Below are 20,440 nucleotides of genomic sequence, written 5' to 3' on the forward strand. Positions count from 1 at the left end.
CGAATATTTCTCGACAGCATTTTTTTGTCAATCTCTCACACATACAGGGAGTCACTCTTATTCCAATCACTTCATATTTTCGAGAACACGCCCATATATTTCGTGGATCCGGTTACGCATTATGGAACAGCGCATAGCTCGGGAGCTCCTTGAGTCTCTACAGACTCTACACACATTCTCCCCTATTCTACTTTTCACCCTTTTCATTGGAGCGCATACAGCTACTATCATCACAAGAACAAACAGACCCAAAAATGGGCAAAGCTTCTCACCTACCCAAAAACGACTTTTCAACTGGCTGTCCGCCGTGTTACTTGTAACATACTTTGAAGACGCGGCAGTTTCTGTTGCCCATGTGGTAATTGCTCAATCGGAGCAATGGTGGTGCGGGCAATCTGTCGTGGTACGTATGCATGGGCCTAGATACATTTTGCGGTCATCAAAGCTAACATTACAGGTCTATATCACTGGTTCTAGCTTTTTCTATATGATTCTTCTCGTGTCCATGTTCGATACTACTTCATCTCCAACAGCTGTTCATTTGACGTGTTGGTCTGCCGCCATTCCTATCGAAATGCTTATTTTAAGCATATCCTTGGTGTTTTACTGCTCAGTCCACCCAGAAAAAGTAGTTGGAGATCCCTTCGGGGGCCCAATTCGCCAGAGTATAACATTGTGGGAGATTGAGGAAGTTGCCACACGCAGTGCCCGAATCTTGACTCTCATTGCTCTGGTCCTACTCTACGCCAGGAAGTCAAGAATTCTTGAAACCGATGTTGAGAGCTCGAACGAAGCAACAGAGACCACTAGGCTATTAAATTCTTCTCGCGTGGGCAATCATTACCAGTATGACAACCCAAAGAATCGCGACCCGTTACGTGCAACTTCTCAAGCACATGGTCTCACCCTCCAGCAGACAACCACTGGGAGCTGGTGGGAGTATATCAGTGACTACTCAATTTTTCTCCCTTTCATGTGGCCATCTAAGTCATATCGCCTGAAGCTTGTCACAGTTGCCTGTTTCTTCTTGCTTGTGATTCAGCGAATAAATAATGTGATGGCCCCGAATCAAGTTGGGGTGGTCATAACAGCCCTAGCTAATCAACAAGGGCATTCTCCTTGGCCACAGATTATACTTTTTGTTGTCTATAGATGGCTGCAGACAAGCCTAAGCTCTCTACGCTCAGCACTCTGGGTCCCAGTAAGCCAATATTGTCGCATGGAGCTTTCGATGGCCGCTTTTGAGCATGTTCACTCCCTCGATTTGGACTTCCATTTGAACAAAAAGACGGGCGAAGTTTTATCGGCCTTCAACAAAGGCAAACCGGTCGTTGGACTCCTAGAACAGGTGGTTTTTGAGCTTATTCCTACCTTATTTGACTTGCTCATTGCCATTGGGTACTTCCTGATTTTTTTTGATGCATACTACGCGCTAGTGGTTGGAATATCATCATTCAGCTATATTTATGTCACTTTTCGGGTTGGCCCATTGAGAGCACAAACCAGGAGAGAAATGATGAAGGCGTCTCGTTATGAAGAGGCTATTAAGTGAGCGAAATACCCACATACTCAGTGGACAATCAACTAACTGCCCCAGGAATGAATCAATAGTTTCATACCTAACAGTGAAGCTTTTCAATCAGGAAACATACGAGTTAGGTCGATATCGCACCGCTATCGGTGATCATCAGAGTACTGAACGCCGTTCATTCCTCTGCATGACAATTTTCAACACTGTCCAGAACACAATCTTGATGACCGGCTTGCTCTGCACGTGCTTAATTGCTGCATTTCAGATCTCCACTGTCCAGCGGCCCGTGGGTCTGTTTGTGACATTGTTGACGTATATGGCACAGCTCCAGGGTCCGTTAGCATCCTTTGGTTCCTTCTATGGCTCGATTCAATCGGCTTTGATTGCTGCCGAACACATGTTGGGACTTTTCCGAGAACAGTCAAAGGAGGTGGACAGTCCTCTTGCTATTCCATTGACTACCTGCAATGGCGAGATCCAATTTCAGGATGTCGGGTTTTGCTATGATGAGAGGAAAGTCGTCTTGGATGGACTTACATTCACTTGCAAGCCGGGGACTACAACAGCCATAGTCGGAGAGTCTGGAGTGGGTAAATCGACGATCTTCCAGATCTTGTATCGGTTCTACAACCCTGTGTCTGGCTGTGTTTATATCGACGGACATCCTATTCGTGATCTTACGGGCGATTCAATTCGCAGGAATATCAGTGTGGTGCCGCAAGAGTCGAGACTCTTCAATGAATCCCTGATGTACAATTTAAAGTATGCGAACCAGAGTGCCACAGACGAGGAGATATACCAGGCCTGTCGCGACGCGGGTATCCACGATAAGATAATGGCATTTCCGGATGGCTACGATTCCAAAGTCGGAGACCAGGGTCTACGACTCAGCGGTGGTGAGAAGCAACGCGTGGCAATTGCTTGCGCCATTCTCAAAAACACCCCTATTATCCTACTGGATGAAGCAACGTCCGCGCTCGACACTAATTCCGAAGCCTATATTCAGAGATCTCTCAAGGCCCTCTCCCACGATCGCACCATACTAGTGATCGCCCATCGGCTTAGCACAATAACAGCGGCAGACTGCATCTTAGTAATGCATGAAGGCCATGTGGTCGAAAGAGGGACACATGCTGAACTTTTGGAATTAGGTGGCCGGTATAGACGCATGTGGCAAAACCAAAGCGAGGAATCAGCTTAGCTCGACAATTACGAAAGTGATAGCTAGTGTCTTACAAATCTCTTTTGTATATAGGATTATTCATTTCACTTTACACCGCTGAACGTCTTGGCGAACCTCACAGTTGGGAACAGGTGGACCAGTGTTATTTTTCAGTCTGCGAAAAGCGCATCGTCAGAACTACTTTCATAGCGTATTGAGGTTGGACATTTATGATCTAAACGTGGGGAATAACTAGATGGAAGCTTCACTTGATAAACTTAGTACCTTCTAACTGGTAAACGCCCCGGAATACAAGGACGTGGTCTACGGGCAGGTGGATCGGACGAGCCCTATGGTAAGGCCTCTTCACCAGAGAATATTACACTTGTCCTAATGTTTCACAAGTTTAAGCTCATGTTTGAGGATGGATTAGCGCGTGAGGATCCATTCCCAGCTGGCCGCGGCGCGGGGGCGGCAACTAGCCAATCGTTCCGCGTACGAAGGGAGTTTTATCAGCCCCACAAGGGTACTTTTGGGTATTTACACGAGGACCCACTCTCGCAACCCATCCGTCTCCTTCACCTTCCAGCCTCCCGTTCCTGTCCACCCTGACTATCCTGACATGATGAATAATTCAAACGAAGAGCCCCACGCTGTTCATTTTGTCCATTCTGTCCTGCCTTAAGTCTGGAGTTTTTCACCCCCTGTCCTAGGCAAGTATAAAGGTTTTCATAGTGAGACCCTGTCGCGTGATTCAAACTCTCTCTCAGACCATTCCACAAACTAACGCGGCCAAGTTGGACGGTTCAGATACATCTTGCCCCACCAATTGAATCGTAATCATTTCGATCGAGGACGCGTCCCCAAGGACACTACATTCCATTATCAGGCTCTCGCACATCTAGTATGCTGTCGCACCGCCTAGCAATGGGTTGAAGTTTTCTTCAACTTCTGGTATGGTCTCCCTGATCTTGAAGGACTAGGCGAAAATTTGCACAAGCTCCCTGTAGCCCCCATCAGCTTCTATACTACCGTGGTAGATAGTCCTGTTCGCGAGGAGTTGGATGTCATGCGCTGCAACCAGGCTCGTAGCACTTATAAGGCCGATCGTGTTTATCCAAGTGTTTGCTCAACATGACGACTTAGTGTGATGCAGAGGCAGCGACAATCAGGTGAAAATTGAACTGTACTGTATTACTTCCATTCACAAGGAGGGCGGAAAGTAGGCGGCGCAGCCTGACAGTCGTCGTGGTGGCAATAGATTTGGCCTGCCGCGTTCTTGAGAGGATCGCGCTGGTCTCATCTGCATCGAGAACTTATCTTTCTGATAGGCTCTGTTTCAATTTACTGGATGTGACTTAGAGGTTCATCTACCCATCTCAAGTCCAGCGCCTTGGCGGATGGCTTACCTGATTGGCGTAGCTTGGTTTAGCCACGCTGTTCACGTTGTTGAACAAATCAAACAAATAGGGGGCACGTCGGTAATTTACCAGTCATTTCAATACCAAGTATCCAAGCCGCGTCCTCAGCAGCCGCCTTCACTCTGTTGGTTTTGAGGCTCACTACTGCGACTGGGTTACCACGATAGTTTTCATTACTACAAAGCTTGCAGGCCAAACTGCTGGGACCTACAGACTAGCTTTCCATATTATATTGAAGATTATGAGTACTTGTGTGAAAATTATCATATCAGGACATCGGAACCTCGGATTTTGGCCGTGCTAGACTGTCATTCAAAAATTTCAACCATTTTTTCCAAACCTGCTTCCAACGATCATCCAAGGTATACCGTATGAAGACAGAAAACGATAAAATAAATCCAGTCCTTCGCCTCATTCTAGAGAATGCTGAGAAGAAATTCGCCTGCCCTCAGTATTTGTGTTCATTCGCGGACATGCCATCTGTGAGACAACATTTGGGGGAAAAAATGAAGTGGAATGAAGGGCACAAGTACTTAATACAAACGGAAAACATCAAGTTCAATCTTGAGCATATTATTATGTAGAAATCACAGGATTCGATGTCCAAATTTTGATGTCTTCTAGCAATTGCCGAAGCACCTGGGATTGTGTTCGTATGCCCACAATATGTGGCTAGCTTGCCTTAGCTCTTTACAAAGAGTGTCAAATGTAGGACCTAGTCATTCGATCTAATTTCAATACGGCTGATATTACCATAGGGTGGATCTAGCCTACTTTTCAATTTTCAATCATAGCTTGGATAGGTTGATTCTTTTCCGTGATGTGTTAAGCGACTATCTTTCGTTACCGTGGATTTTCCTCATCCACTCCAATTCTCTCAAGCCAAAGATTATGGCCAAACTGAACGTAAAGTTGAGCCAGATATGCAAAATGAGTGATCCATTTTCTGCACTCACAGCTGCGGGTCCCCATCGGCTTCTTGGAATATTCTGTATGAGTGCCAAGAAAAGACACATATTTCTCTGGCTGACAATGAGCGATCGCTCTTATCTAGCTTCGGCAGTCTTCAATACAGGGAAGACTAACTACCCTTAGTAAAACATGCGACTGAGCTTCTGTTGACCTCGGTTTTCCTGAGCACACTAGCTTTGATTGGTAAATTCCGGTTTTAGGTAATATGTACAGCGGGATTCACCAAGCAGTTATCGACGATTGAATAGAGAATTCTAACATGTTTTATTTGCTTGCATATGCTATCACTTCTCCTATTCCTACTCCCCAACAATCGGCCCTTGCCTGCCAATTCTACGACCTGATTCGCCACATAACAACTTGGAGGATACGAGTTACTGTAGTGATAGACACGGAGAATAGGTTGATTACTTCCCGAAGTTCATCTTAGCTTCAATGCATTTACTATGAAAGACAGTTCAAGATGAATTATGCCAACTGGTAATTGATAATCGATTTCTACTTTGCATAATCAATGAATTAGTGTCTTGAGATCGGCCCAAACTTAGTGAAGATTGCGAAGATGAGGCTCAATCCATGGGATTCCAGGATGTAGGTTGTAGTGTTGAAGATACGTGAGATGATTCTCGGTCGGGTCGTTCAAAGGAATCACGTTAGAAAGGATCTCCGGCACAGAAATTTCAAAGACATTTATAGTGCCTGAGCTCGACTTTGCCGTTGCGACATAATATTCGTAAAGCCCGTCTATCATAGCTGTGAGAGAATGATAGTTTCGGGTTTCAAATAGGATCTATAATATGAGCTGGTTAAAAAGGGCCGTGTTTGTTTGAGTAACAGAAAGGATTTGAAGGCTTGCCTTGGCACAATTTTCCAAGACCGTAACAACATTTGGCAACGCAACGCAACATTCCCATACAAATTGGCTTAACGTATACCAATCAGCCACAATACCTCTCCAGTCGCCATTAGCGATACTTTCCTGAGATATTCTTTTAACGGTCTTATCTTCCGTTACCTCCACCAACTCTATTGTGGCCTCTTGGTAGAGTTGGTGTACTTTGTCTGTCAAAATACTAGCCAAATCCTTGGCTGAAATTGAGTTGTGGTAGTCCTCCAAATATGGTAGTTTAGTGTCAAATTCCAGATTCCAGTCCATTGTGTAAGTACAAATGTACTGGCGGCGGAAGCGCACGGCCAAAATCTCGAGTGCCTCGAGTACTTGAGCCAATCTCGTTCGACGATGGAATAGGCTTTGAATAGGCCTTGAAACGAATCCAAACGCAGGGGAGACCGCAGGTAGCGGTACATCATGAGCCTGGCCCGGATTCACATCAAAAAGGCTCTGCACCAAAGATCGATGGGCAAGGGGACTTTTAGTTCGTAAGATCTTAAAGTTTCCGGTCAGAGAGGGTTTGGAGAGCCGAAATATGATTGTGACATACCTTCTCAACTTCTTTGTAAATCGGAACTTCTTCGGGATGTCTCCGAAAGTGCCTCACGAGAGATATGTATAGTATCGTATGTTGATTTAGGAACCATTCAACGGCGTCGGTTTTGTATCCAAGAGATGCACGCACAATCTCCTCAAATGGTATTTTTCCAAACTGGATGTGGCTTTCTGTCTCTATTGAATCGGCGATTGCTTGTGCATCTTGTCGACAACCTGCTGCAGGATCCCAGGACCATATTTCGCGCGGAGAAGGCGAAAGGCCGGATCGCAACAAAATTTGTTCGACCTTTTGTGCATGAGAAAGGTCCTCAGGTGGCTGATGACCATCAGACTCCGATAATGTCGCAAGGAAATTATCAATAAAAGCGGTGCTACGCTGCAATAAAAATGTGCGCGGCACGCTATCATGAGGATAAAGTCGATAACGGACCACCTTACGGATTTCCTCGAAGTCAAACGATCTCAGAACGACCATTCCCTCGTCAACCCACCAGGAGTCTGACCCATTGAACTTTGGGAACTCAGCTGTAGGATCAAATATAGGCCGATAGGAAGCGGGATGATAAATTTCAAGAGGCATAACCAGGGTCAGTAGCTTGTATCTGGCTATTAGTGAGGTTGCGGTGCGTGGGGTTGGGTTCAAGAGATTAGGAAAAGGAGAATAAGGAAACCACTTGGCAGTAAAGGAGATTTTGCGAAATCTGGAGATCGTTGGACAGCTATTACCAAGAAGTGGTTGGCTCAGAGTAGGCGGCAAGACTGTGAAGGATGGCTTCTGCCCAGTGCAATGGGGAATAGAATGACTCACCGTGGCAAGTGAATAGGTGGAAGAGTGCTGGTGGCAATTTGTGAGCTGAAGGGAAGAGCACCGCTGGCACTTAAATATTTCTAAAGATCCGCCGTGTATTGCACTGTTTCTGCATAATATAATCGAGTGCATAATATGATCAAGTGAGTTGCTTGATCAAGAAGTTTGTTCAGCATCCGATCAAACGTGAATTCAGACCGCAGAGGGGCGTGAGGTGCTGATCGCAGATCAGGGTGGGAGATAACATAGAACAAAATCATCGCCAAGGTAAAAATACTTCGGTAAATGCACAAGGGAACAAGCAAAGAGGAGCGTGCGTCTCCTGCTGTTTGGGGCGTGACAAGCCGTATTAGCGCCCCCCACACTTTACTACTCATAAGCGGAAGATTAGATTTTGCGAAATCTATTCTACTGAAACGTAATGTAATCCTAGCTGGTTTGTTAACATCCGCAACTGGGTGGTGGGGTTTTGTTGCTGTTCACAAGGTCGGTCAGTGGGAGTGTGGAACGCCTTCGGAGACAAGGCGAACATATGGCATTCTTATTCCAATTGATTTTCGTACGCAGAGGAGGTAAACAACTGCGGCTCCTTACAGGATTAGCCGGAGTGTCGCGGGGGGTTGCAAACCAAGGGGGTTGCAAACCAAGGGGGGTTGCAAACCAAGGGGGGTTGCAAACCAAGGGGGGTTGCAAACCAAGGGGGGTTGCAAACCAAGGGGGGTTGCAAACCAAGGGGGGTTGCAAACCAAGGGGGGTTGCAAACCAAGGGGGGTTGCAAACCAAGGGGGGTTGCGAGTGTGGACAACTCGGCTTTTTCGAAAGCGCCCTCCCTGATGGAGGAAGGTCAAAAAAGGAAGGTCAAATTCGTCATCATCTGGCAGAGGATCCTTATAGGAAGGAGGTTCAGCCCTCTACTTACAACGCATGAGGACCCGGGTATGGGGCTAAAAACGCACATTGCAGTATGCCACGCTAATAGCAGAAAACACGACGTTTAGCGTACGGTCTCATCCTCTCTCATCCCATCCCCCCTGCCCTGTCTATCAGTATCAGCCTTACCCGCACGGGCTCTTCTTGTTGAGTTCGGCGAAGGGTCATGGAAGAGGTTGTTTAAGGGGAGTAAGAATTATCTATTTTAAGGATAAACTGTCAAGTAATACAACAGAAACTTACCGCTCAGAATGACTGGGGCTCTACCAAGCGACCTGCTTTCCTTTTATGTTTCGCATGGTAATCTTGTCCAATGGCATTACGTCTATAACTGTATCCTGTATCTCAGCTCCACTATTATTTTAACCTACCCTATGACATTTGTTCTTTCCATCAATTGAATCTAGACGAGTCATAATGCGAGTTGACAGTGCATTAGTCGACACTATTTCTGAGCAAACCTAGACACACGGACATGGTTCTTTTTGACCGTCTTTGTCCCTAAAATTGCGTGCATCCAATGATGTATATATTACGGGCTAAATGGCCTTTATCCTTGATACCATATCATGAGCGTTCTAATCACCTCTTTATTCTCCTCTAAGAACGCAATTTTGCTATTCGTGTCGAGTAATCCTTATCGATTTGGCCAGAATCCGTCTTAATTTCTGGCCCCTTGGGAGCTCTTTTGAGAATTAGCTCACACCGGTATCTCATCTAGCCTTTTGAAATAGCAACCTGGCCAAAGCAGCAGCAACATCCCATGGGCTCGAGTAATTACCCGAGTGAGATGTCTCGTCTTCCGGACCCTTCGTATGCTCCATTTCGAGCCTCCTATAACAGCTCGGTGTATGATATCCGTCAACAGAGCAAAGCTCCCCGCGCGCAACAGGTAGGTAATAAGTTGGAGTCGATCAAGAGCCATACCTAACCCACACTTGACTGTACTAGGCCTGCGATCAATGTCGAATCCGGAAAGCAAAATGCGACGAGGGTCGTCCCGCTTGCAGTCACTGCAAGGAATACACTCTAATCTGTGTCTACAAAGAAGTTCCACTCTATAGGTCTGTTCTGGGTTTTCCACCGTTTGATAGATTATGCTAACATACAAGCAGGCAAGCACAAGCCGTAAAACAGCTCCGTGATCGAATACAGCAACAAGAAGATACCCTGGTTTATAAATTTTCCCAGATACAATCTGTAGTGACCGACAACAGCCTCCAGCTGAGCCAGCTAAGCCAGCTGATCCAACGCTTGCTTAAGGAAGATCCCTCCGGAACAATCGAGGACATGGACGTGGTTAGGAATAACCAAATGGTTCCGCAGCAGTGTGCCGACGACATCATGAACGGCAACCATATTTCCGTGACGAAAGAAGCTGGCGAGCTATCTATGCCTGCGGAACATACTACTGCCGCTCACAAGCTACTGCAATGGCCCTGTATTCGACGGCTCCTCAAGCCTAATGCGTATAAAGCAGATTACGTGATGAGACTAGAAGAAGAGCGCGGTCTCATCAGCGTCTACGGACGTGGTGAAGGTTATGAAACTAGTGGAGATCCGGTTACATCGACCTCATTAATCAACCCGAGTGGTGCCGCGGGGGAATTTGGCGAGCACATTCCCTCACCCAGCGGGCCATGGGGTGGAGCTAACCAGCCGCAGTCGAAGCTCGTGGACATCGGACTGGACGATACCGGTCGGGTAACAACCACACCGGCTACGATACGTCGCTACTGTAGGAGTTATATGGAGCATTTGCATAAACTACATCCATTTCTCGATCCAAAGAACCTCGAACAAAAGATCGAGCTTTTCATTACAACATACTGCCCCGATACTGGGGGTAAGACGCCAGGGGATGCAAAACGGAAACGGTCGTGCGACGCTCACCGAGTTGCAGGACGTGATATGAAATTTTCGGCCACCGTCATGCCCGAATCTGGATCCACCAATTCGATCGAATTGTCGATCAACAACGCCATCGTCTTGCTGGTCCTTGCGTTAGGCAGTATCTGCGAAGTTAGGGACCGACCTGTCCCTGGCCCTATCATGGATTATGTCGTGGACTTTCGAAAGGAACAGTTCCCACGGACCCAGGCGCCATCATTGCCCAGTAAGCTTTCTCTGTCTTCGCGAATCGATAACTTCCATTCGAAGCCTCCGTCTTCCAACCACCTTCCCAGCGGGAGAGGAGGTGGGGAAGAGCGGCCGCGCTTGGATGGGAGGGGTCCTAACAAGTAACATAGGACGTCACAATCTTAGCGACCAAAATCTACGGAACCTCGATGTTATTCCCGGATTAGCGTTTTATGCCTATGCTACCAGCATTCTTGGCAACTTCCAGGGTGCAAATGGTCTACCCCATGCCCAGGCGGCATTACTCGCGGGGCTCTATGCCGGCCAACTGGCTCATCCTTTCCAGAGTCATGGCTGGATTGCCCAGGCTGCCCGGGCCTGTCAAGTATTGGTTCGATCGTAGGGCTAACGCAGCAACCCGACTGTTGAGATGAGGGCTGACTTATGTAGAAAAACGTACGAGAAGATGTGTGATGGTCCTGTGAAGGACCTGTATGATTTTGCTTACTGGACTTGTCTCCAGTTAGAAAGGCAAGGTCACACCGAGTTGATCTAATCGCAAGCGAAGGCTAATCTTCCGTCAAGTGATATCCTAGCCGAATTGGATCTCCCCGCTAGCGGTATCTCGCGGTATGAAGCATGCATTGCTCTTCCGAAGGGTCGATTCACCCTCAGTCTCACGGACGATATCTATGCACCCAATACAGTGATGATGTTTTTCCACTCGGCGCAAATTCACCTACGGAAAATTCTCAACCGCGTTCATGCCGATCTGTACAAAGTTGAAGGTAAGCTTTCTCGGGAAAAATGGGGTTAGAACACAAATTAATATCACTGACAGAACAAGGTCAAACCCGCTGGTCTTCTAATGTGTTGAAAATCTTAAGCGAGAACCTTGAGCTATGGCGTGCTAGCCTCCCCATATCAATGGAATGGAAAGATAGTGACCCCCCATCGGAAGATATCAATGTCGCTCGCATGCGCGCTAAGTATTACGGGGCTCGCTATATAATTCATCGACCACTTCTCTACCTCGCACTCCACTGTGCAGGGCAATCAAATCCATATGCGTCCTCAGTCGACTCACCGACAACGCCGGTAGCTGATACCGTGTTTGGGTCCAACTCGCAGCCGATATCCTCGTCTATAATCCAAAATCAAAAGACCGCCATGAATATGGACCGGACCTACCGCCCTGCACAGCCCCTCAACCTCAGTGGTGGTCATGGCCAACGTACGTACGACGAGCCACCGATGAGGCTTCGTCATGCATGCAAACTATGCATTGACTCGGCGATTCTGAGCACGGAGGCATTTGATGGCATCAAAGGCCGGCCGGTCGTCACCAATATCTTTGGAACTGCTCATGCGTAAATTAATCCCGTGTCTTGCCGGTCTACGCACGCTAATTGTATAGCAGGCAATTTGGTAACATGCTGGTCTTATCGGCCACGTACAAGTCCCACTTATCCGAGCTGGTGAACCGAAATGATCTCGAGCGGCTTCTCCGGCGGACGATAAAGTTCCTGCTACAAAGTCGCTATATATCTCCCACTCTGCGAACCGACGCGCGAATCCTAACCGAGATTTATGAAGGAATTTTTGGGGGGCCTTCTGGTATTCTTGCTCATCAAAATGAGTAAGGACGTAATGGATGAATCGCTACGCTACTTATCAGTAAGTTCAACATGACCCTTTACCGCTTCGCTAGCATCTGATCGTCTAAAATTACTTGGAAGGCTCTTCATTTACCACTTCCCTCTTCGCAGGGGCGTCTTTGGTAAGCGCCAGTGAGGCGTGATCTCAACCAATTCCTGGACCAGAAGTTTGGGGGATCTCAAGTTTCTTATTCCTAAAATTGATGAACGCATCTGATTAGCCTATATTTTGCGGGACAGTGCCAAGAAACCAGGGTTATCTTTAGCTCACGCCAAAATTCCAAAGGGAAACCAATGTTTGAACACCATGCTTGATCACACAGAATGATAGCGAGGCTGTAGCCAGATTTCGTTTACTATCCATTGGGATAGTATGTTTGAGTGGACATGACGGATCGTCTAAGTCCAAAAGGATACTCCTTACCTTGGCCAGATATGGTTAGATAGTGTATTTTTTTGGTTAGCACTCTCTCCGCTTCAATCCATCTCTCTAGAGCCCGTGAACACTCCCCACTCCCCGGTTCACCATACATCTACCAGTCTCCAAGGGTGCGCTACGTCATATTCTGTGTTTCAGCGAACGGACACCGGGAATGAGTCCAATATTTGGGTTGGTCCCAGACTAAGTAATGAGCGTATCCTGGAATAAAGTGAGAAGAATCAACGAGCATTCATGCGGAAAGTGAGTCTCTGTATGAAAACTGTAGATTACCAGCACTGATGAAGCATTCAATTAGCTCTGAGCACGACGTCACGGACATTGTACGCCATGGCCATGTACGTTTTGCAGTTGCATCATACTTCCATCCACTTCTTGAAGAGCATTTGCCCCGGATTCTGAGATTGGTTCACCTGCGTAGGTTACCCTTTCGTTTATGTAAGTTACCATTTGGCTTCATTACCCGTGAAAGGGCAGAACAAGACATTGTATTGTACTGTAGAGTGACCCTACCCCGGCGACATGCAATGCCCCGTGTGATGAACCATATTCCCCCTTTGAGCATCCATTGTAACCCCTGGAAAGAAAGAGAGTGCATGAGAAATAATGAGAAACCCTTGATGGTCGAGACAATCACATCTTTCATACGTACAGAATTACCTCATTTAGTCGTGGATGTACTACGTAGCTCACTAGAGGAAAGGAGGCTCAAGTTCAATCCGAGAGCAAATTTAACGGAGTAATAGTTCGAATTCCAAATTAAGCAAGAGACTAGGTAGTCAGGATTGACCTCTGCGCATTGTTCGGTTGCCGTGAATTCCTACTCATACATCAGGGCGACTTACGTCGCCTCTAGGACCATGCTGTTTGTTCATTGGGGCAACTAGCCTGGTCACCGGTTCCATACGGTCAGGGAACATAGGAGCTGGCCATAGAAGTATCTTGCAACTGAAGAAGTATCTTGCAACTGAAGAAGTATCTTGCAACTGAAGAAGTATCTTGCAACTGAAGTATCTTGCAACTGAAGTATCTTGCAACTAAAGTATCTTGCGACTAGAATTAGTTTTCTACGTCTAGGAATAGGGTGAAATACTTCTGGACTCGATTCAACATCCCAGTTGCGTTTCCTATAAACTCGGATTCTTCGTAATTTCCGTTGCTCGCATATCTGATTTAATTTTAATCTGTCTGGCGGGCCAATGACGCCCTCTAAGCCTGCGTGTGGCGTCGCAATACACGTCTTTCAGAACTCCAGATCATTTGGGTCCTTTTATCGATGTAGCAACGCTTTAGTTGAATGTTGGAATGAGATCCGAGAACGATGATGGGTCTAGCCCCGAGGATAGGTAACATTCACAAACAGCTGCCGACATTCCCTGTTCATAGAAACTCTTGCAACCACAAAGTAACGACAACTCATGGACTGGAGGGAGTGCATTCCACAAATATAGCCACCAAAAAGAACGGTTGTTTCCGACCTGAGCGTACGGAGTTTGTGTGTCGACTTTTCCGTTGTTGGCCAAAACGTGGCTGTGCGGTGAGATATTCATGTTTTTCCTGTAAACCTCAATTATTTCTTCTTATCGGCCTTGCAAATATGGCTGTTCATGCACTCTGACAGATCAATGGACTTCTATTGTTGTAAGAGGTCACACGCAGAACTCACAAGCTGGACAAGGAGTCTGGCATATTTCTGCTATTGGATGCTAGAAATTTTGAAATCAATTATCTCCACCAAACGTATCAATTCAGCTAAATAAAGCAATTCTTACATGAACTGATCCTGTGAACAATTTCCCTACACCCACTACACCTAAATGGGGCCCTATTAGGTCGTGGAATCGCCCGATTAGGCAATTCGCTCTGCGTACGTAATTTATCCTATCACCCTCCACTGGCTGATTTAGCAGCTCAACTAGCTGTAGGCCCTCTTCAACGGTTAAACTCTCTTTGAAGGGCATCTTCCTATTCGACCGGCTGCGCTTTTTGATGATCTTCTCATTCGCCATGCGTAGAATCGCATTATCCTGAGCAAGTAATGCAGCGCCATGTAAGGATAAGTAGCCGCCCTGTATAATCTGATTCATTACGTCGTTGATTGGCCTTGGAGGGCTTTTTGACTGCCGGTGTAGTAGATCTTTGAGCATTGAAGCTTGCTTTTGTAGCTGAACAACGTTCTAGGCGTTTTAGTGCGAATTAGCTAGATTTGCTGCTTAGTCGGCTGCTCAGTAATGTAGGTGTTCGTTCGGATAGAGATATTAAGCTTTGAAAGGGTCCTTTCAGCATAGATTGGTGGTACTAAACTAGTATCTATAAAGCTATTTTGAATAGTATTTGGCTGAAAGGCTTTTAGTCGCGCGCGTTTGGAAGTTATCCAAGAACTCAGCCTTGTGGATATAGTTATATCCCCAACGGACATGATGGCTCACGAAGCGACCTACGCGCGCCTAAGCCCTGCAAAACACCCAACATCTAATGGCTGTAGTAGATGAGATCAATGCTCAGGCATACATAGTGGTATAATATCGTTTTATGTGCAGATTGGGTCGAATTGAGGTGTAAGGTGGCTACCATGACCGTCAAGAATCAATAATCGAAACGCGCGAATTCGTTGATGGGATAAAGACCATTTGTAACCAACGAAGACCAATTTCATTAGTAGGCCAGCCGTTATCGGAGACCTCAAATCGCCAGTCTTCCGGTAGGTTTTGAATCAATCCTCTATAGCCACCTTGTTTTTGAAGGTTATGCAGGGCGGTAGCGAATAGCCATCTGCGCAGATTGCTTCGATAGCAGTAACCCATTCGCGATTTCCTTGCTGTAGGAGACGTCTCCAACCGTAGAATTCAGCTCGCGTAACCACCTTCTGCGAGGATATAAGGCCCATTGCAAAACCTGTCTCATCAAAGTTATAGATATCTTCCGGTTGTATCCTGTTCTTGTTAATCACGCTTTATACGGCCGTAACACAGGCTCGTAGGGTCTTTGAGTACTAGTTTAATGCGCGATGATAGTTGTATCGTGCCGAGTGACGTTAACGAAGCTCTTCGCGGCGTTTAACGATTTTGGGCCAATTCTTGCCAACAGTAGGGAGAGGTTGGGTGCCGCACGCAGCTAGTAGAATATTGTAAAGATTTACTCTATAAGTCAGGATAGAGGCCTGTCAGTCAGGTAGGAGAAACGGGGCCAAGTCAATTGTTCAGAAAGGTCAAAGACTGTTTCTTGAGGATCGTAAAACCTCTTCAACATGGGTCAATTTATATACAGTCTCATCGCTCAAACAGGAAGGAGATGTATCCTTGGTAGGGAAATGGGAGCGGGGTGAAACACGAGGCTTGTGTAACCTCTGTTCAAGGGTGTTCCCTGTAGGAGTTCGTACACGTACTGATGCCGAAGCCCCAGCGAACCTCCACAGAAAGCCTGCCGGCTTATCAGGTCCGGGAAGCCTGAGGCACCAACACATGGGGAAGGCCCGCCGGCTTATCAGGCCCGAGAAGCCTGAGGCACCAACACTTGGGAATAACCTCATGCCAGGATATATCATAACACCATGCCACCAATCCGCTCTGAATCCTGGCTAAAATCGGCTAATCAGGAGGGCAAGATTCAATTAGCCCTCCAATGTCACGGGTTAGACCCGCTTCTTACTATGTGGCCCTGCCACATAGCCTTCCCCGCACGTTCCGTTCTGCCACCGCCCTGTCTGCTTACTTCTATTGTTGTTCCGCTTGATCCACTCCTTCTCTTCTCCAAGCTTTTTGTAAACAGCATGTTGGCCTAGTTAGATTGAATCTAAGTCTTGCTTCAGCCTTTCACATACAAAAAGCTTCCTTCTCGTGATCGAGTCGTACTAGCCAGCCAGCCAGAATTTCGTTTTCCCCTAGCCAGACCCCCGATTCCCCGCCGAAATGGACCAGAACCAGCCCCTTTTTGCTTTAATTCAGCAACTCCAGCAACAACTCGTCGACCAGCAACGCCAGCTAGAGACCCTCGCGCCTACTCGCTCGCATTTCAGACTACCAGACCCGCCTAGATTCGACGGCCGACCATTTAGTCTAAAGACGTGGCTTCCAGCTATTCAAGCAAAGCTACGGTCGGACGGCTTAGCCGGTCAACAAGCATTCGACTACGTATACGATCGCCTTGAGCCACCCCAGCAAGCCTCAGTCTTACATCTTCGCGAAACCAACCCGACACCCGAAGCAGTCTTCCAGTATTTCGAACGTCTTTGTCATAATCCTCGTGAGAAACAAGATGCAGTTCTCCGATTCGCCAATATCCGCCAGAAAGACGACGAAAGCCTAGTTGCCTACCTCGCCCGATTCGAACGTCTATCGCACGAAGCCAAGGTTCACCAGCAGGATCTACTTCGTACGATTACGCTACACCGCGGACTACGCCCCGCGTTACGCCAGATTCTTGAGCAGTCGTATGACACTCTATTCGATCTCGAATACGATGATTATATAGAACTACTCCAACGTCATGACCGCCGCCAGCAGCGCCCGGTCACCCAACGTCAGAACCAGATTAGCCAGAACCAGATTAGCCAGAACCAGACTAGCCAGAACCAAACTCGCCAGACTCAGACTCGCCAAAGCCAGCTAGACCTAATGGACCTTGACCCAGTTCGTATAAACGCCGCCCAATCATCACCAGTTCGAGTGAAATCAAACCGCGTGCGCCTATCAAAACCGCCACTCCCACTAGGCTTTAATAACCCCGCTAATATCGCCGAGCGCGCGAAGCACGGGCTTTGCTACTACTGCGGTGCATGTAGTCACTGGATATCTGCGTGTCCTTTTCGACTTGCCGCGAATAAACGGTCTAAATCCCTCAGTTTAGATTCAGCAACGGACCAGTCCCGAAACGACCCCGATTCGTCGCCGTTTTGGAATTCAGACGGTTACAACTCAGATCACCCTTCTGACCTAGGAGGGGGTAATGTCACGGGTTAGACCCGCTTCTTACTATGTGGCCCTGCCACATAGCCTTCCCCGCACGTTCCGTTCTGCCACCGCCCTGTCTGCTTACTTCTATTGTTGTTCCGCTTGATCCACTCCTTCTCTTCTCCAAGCTTTTTGTAAACAGCATGTTGGCCTAGTTAGATTGAATCTAAGTCTTGCTTCAGCCTTTCACACGTATACGCGAATTAGTGTACAGAATAAAGATCTTTTAGAGCTAGCGAAGGCCGATTTTATCGGTAGTCCAGCTATTATCTGATACTTCGATTCGCTAATCCCTAAGGAGATTTAATTCAAACTAATTAGCGATATAAACCGAGCCTTTAAATATAATACAGGGCGGCAGCGAATAGCCGTCAGTGTATATAGTTTCGATCGCAGTGACCTATTCGCGATTTCCTGGCTGTAGAATTAATCGCTGACCGTAGTATTCTGCTTGTGTAACTACCTTTTACGATAATATAAGGCCTATTGCGAATCCAGTCTTATCAAAGTTATAGATATCCTCTGATTAGATACCGTTCTCCTCAATCGCGCGTGTACTATCGAAAACCACTCGTTTATAGCCTTTAGATCCTCGTTAAGAGCGCGCTGATAGTTATATCGCTTAGAGAAGCATAATCGAAGCTTATCGGGCCGTTGAACGAAGGAAGATAGCCAATTTTTGCCAACAGTAGCCGGTGGGCTCTCACCACGCGCAGCTAGTAGAATATTAGCTATATCGCGTACGGTAGAGGGCCTAGGGGCTGCACCACGCGTATCTATAGATATAATCCACTCAGCTAGCGAATCCTCTTCCAATTAGGTCAATTTGTGACGATGCTATCGTGTATCGACGCGTGGGGCTACTCCGGAAGAGCGCGTATGCAGGGTAGCGTAGGGTATATCATATAGCTTCGTCGCTGCGTGTAAAGATTTGATTCGCCCCTCTTTAATATCTTGGATGTGAAAGGCTGAAGCAAGACTTAGATTCAATCTAACTAGGCCAACATGCTGTTTACAAAAAGCTTGGAGAAGAGAAGGAGTGGATCAAGCGGAACAACAATAGAAGTAAGCAGACAGGGCGGTGGCAGAACGGAACGTGCGGGGAAGGCTATGTGGCAGGGCCACATAGTAAGAAGCGGGTCTAACCCGTGACATTACCCCCCTCCTAGGTCAGAAGGGTGATCTGAGTTGTAACCGTCTGAATTCCAAAACGGCGACGAATCGGGGTCGTTTCGGGACTGGTCCGTTGCTGAATCTAAACTGAGGGATTTAGACCGTTTATTCGCGGCAAGTCGAAAAGGACACGCAGATATCCAGTGACTACATGCACCGCAGTAGTAGCAAAGCCCGTGCTTCGCGCGCTCGGCGATATTAGCGGGGTTATTAAAGCCTAGTGGGAGTGGCGGTTTTGATAGGCGCACGCGGTTTGATTTCACTCGAACTGGTGATGATTGGGCGGCGTTTATACGAACTGGGTCAAGGTCCATTAGGTCTAGCTGGCTTTGGCGAGTCTGAGTCTGGCGAGTTTGGTTCTGGCTAGTCTGGTTCTGGCTAATCTGGTTCTGGCTAATCTGGTTCTGACGTTGGGTGACCGGGCGCTGCTGGCGGCGGTCATGACGTTGGAGTAGTTCTATATAATCATCGTATTCGAGATCGAATAGAGTGTCATACGACTGCTCAAGAATCTGGCGTAACGCGGGGCGTAGTCCGCGGTGTAGCGTAATCGTACGAAGTAGATCCTGCTGGTGAACCTTGGCTTCGTGCGATAGACGTTCGAATCGGGCGAGGTAGGCAACTAGGCTTTCGTCGTCTTTCTGGCGGATATTGGCGAATCGGAGAACTGCATCTTGTTTCTCACGAGGATTATGACAAAGACGTTCGAAATACTGGAAGACTGCTTCGGGTGTCGGGTTGGTTTCGCGAAGATGTAAGACTGAGGCTTGCTGGGGTGGCTCAAGGCGATCGTATACGTAGTCGAATGCTTGTTGACCGGCTAAGCCGTCCGACCGTAGCTTTGCTTGAATAGCTGGAAGCCACGTCTTTAGACTAAATGGTCGGCCGTCGAATCTAGGCGGGTCTGGTAGTCTGAAATGCGAGCGAGTAGGCGCGAGGGTCTCTAGCTGGCGTTGCTGGTCGACGAGTTGTTGCTGGAGTTGCTGAATTAAAGCAAAAAGGGGCTGGTTCTGGTCCATTTCGGCGGGGAATCGGGGGTCTGGCTAGGGGAAAACGAAATTCTGGCTGGCTGGCTAGTACGACTCGATCACGAGAAGGAAGCTTTTTGTATGTGAAAGGCTGAAGCAAGACTTAGATTCAATCTAACTAGGCCAACATGCTGTTTACAAAAAGCTTGGAGAAGAGAAGGAGTGGATCAAGCGGAACAACAATAGAAGTAAGCAGACAGGGCGGTGGCAGAACGGAACGTGCGGGGAAGGCTATGTGGCAGGGCCACATAGTAAGAAGCGGGTCTAACCCGTGACAATACGAGGGCGATTTCGGCTGTTAATCCTTAACAGGCACAGTAGCTATCTTACGCCTTAATTCGATCGAATCTGTGTCGAAAATAATATTATACTACTCTGTATACCGTTATATTCTTTATATCTACTATAACCGCTTAATATTAGGTGCTTCGTAGTGTTAAAGCGTGCGTACAGTCGCTTCGTGAGCGATTTAACCCGAACTGGCTATAATCATATCGATAAGCTTGATTTTTTAGCTAACTACCTACGCGTACAGCTAGAAGCTTTTTAGCCGAATATTATTTAGAATAGCTTCGCAGCTGCTAGTATTGTACTAGTTAATACCGAAAGGGTACTTTCTAAGCTTACTATATCTCTTCGAACGCCTTTACCCCTATTAAGCCGACTAAGCAGCAGATCTAGCGAATTTATACTAGAAACGCCTAAAACAGTAGCCCAGCTACAAAAGCAGGCTAAAATGATAAAAGACCTAATAGATCGGCGGTCAAAAAGCCCTCTAAGCCCGTTGAAATTAGTGGTTAATCAGATTCTTAAGGGCTACTATAAAGCATTACACAACAC

The 20,440-nt window shown here is 47.2% G+C and overlaps 3 protein-coding genes across 3 annotated transcripts; 2 read left to right on the forward strand and 1 right to left on the reverse strand.

The window, feature by feature from the left end:
• Window positions 1-121: 121 nt before the first annotated feature.
• Window positions 122-2,732, forward strand: N7473_013195 (Vacuolar ABC heavy metal transporter (H.t1.c1); the record flags this gene model as incomplete). Its single annotated transcript, XM_057159134.1, has 2 exons — window positions 122-1,548; window positions 1,598-2,732. 2 exons carry the CDS (start codon window positions 122-124, stop codon window positions 2,730-2,732), a joined length of 2,562 nt encoding a protein of 853 aa, XP_057002184.1.
• Window positions 2,733-5,630: 2,898 nt separating this feature from the next.
• Window positions 5,631-7,116, reverse strand: N7473_013196 (uncharacterized protein; the record flags this gene model as incomplete). Its single annotated transcript, XM_057159135.1, has 3 exons — window positions 5,631-5,876; window positions 5,922-6,473; window positions 6,529-7,116. 3 exons carry the CDS (start codon window positions 7,114-7,116, stop codon window positions 5,631-5,633), a joined length of 1,386 nt encoding a protein of 461 aa, XP_057002185.1.
• A 1,948-nt stretch (window positions 7,117-9,064) lies between these two features.
• Window positions 9,065-11,996, forward strand: N7473_013197 (uncharacterized protein; the record flags this gene model as incomplete). Its single annotated transcript, XM_057159136.1, is given in 8 exon segments — window positions 9,065-9,166; window positions 9,226-9,338; window positions 9,390-10,390; window positions 10,461-10,752; window positions 10,768-10,889; window positions 10,917-11,141; window positions 11,195-11,723; window positions 11,771-11,996. The coding sequence occupies 8 exon segments, from the start codon at window positions 9,065-9,067 to the stop codon at window positions 11,994-11,996; spliced, it is 2,610 nt and encodes an 869-aa protein (XP_057002186.1).
• Window positions 11,997-20,440: the final 8,444 nt, after the last annotated feature.

The sequence above is a fragment of the Penicillium subrubescens genome, assembly GCF_028828155.1.
Source record: "Penicillium subrubescens strain IBT 31985 chromosome Unknown utg000013l_segment0_segment0, whole genome shotgun sequence".
In the NCBI taxonomy this organism is placed as follows: domain Eukaryota; kingdom Fungi; phylum Ascomycota; class Eurotiomycetes; order Eurotiales; family Aspergillaceae; genus Penicillium; species Penicillium subrubescens.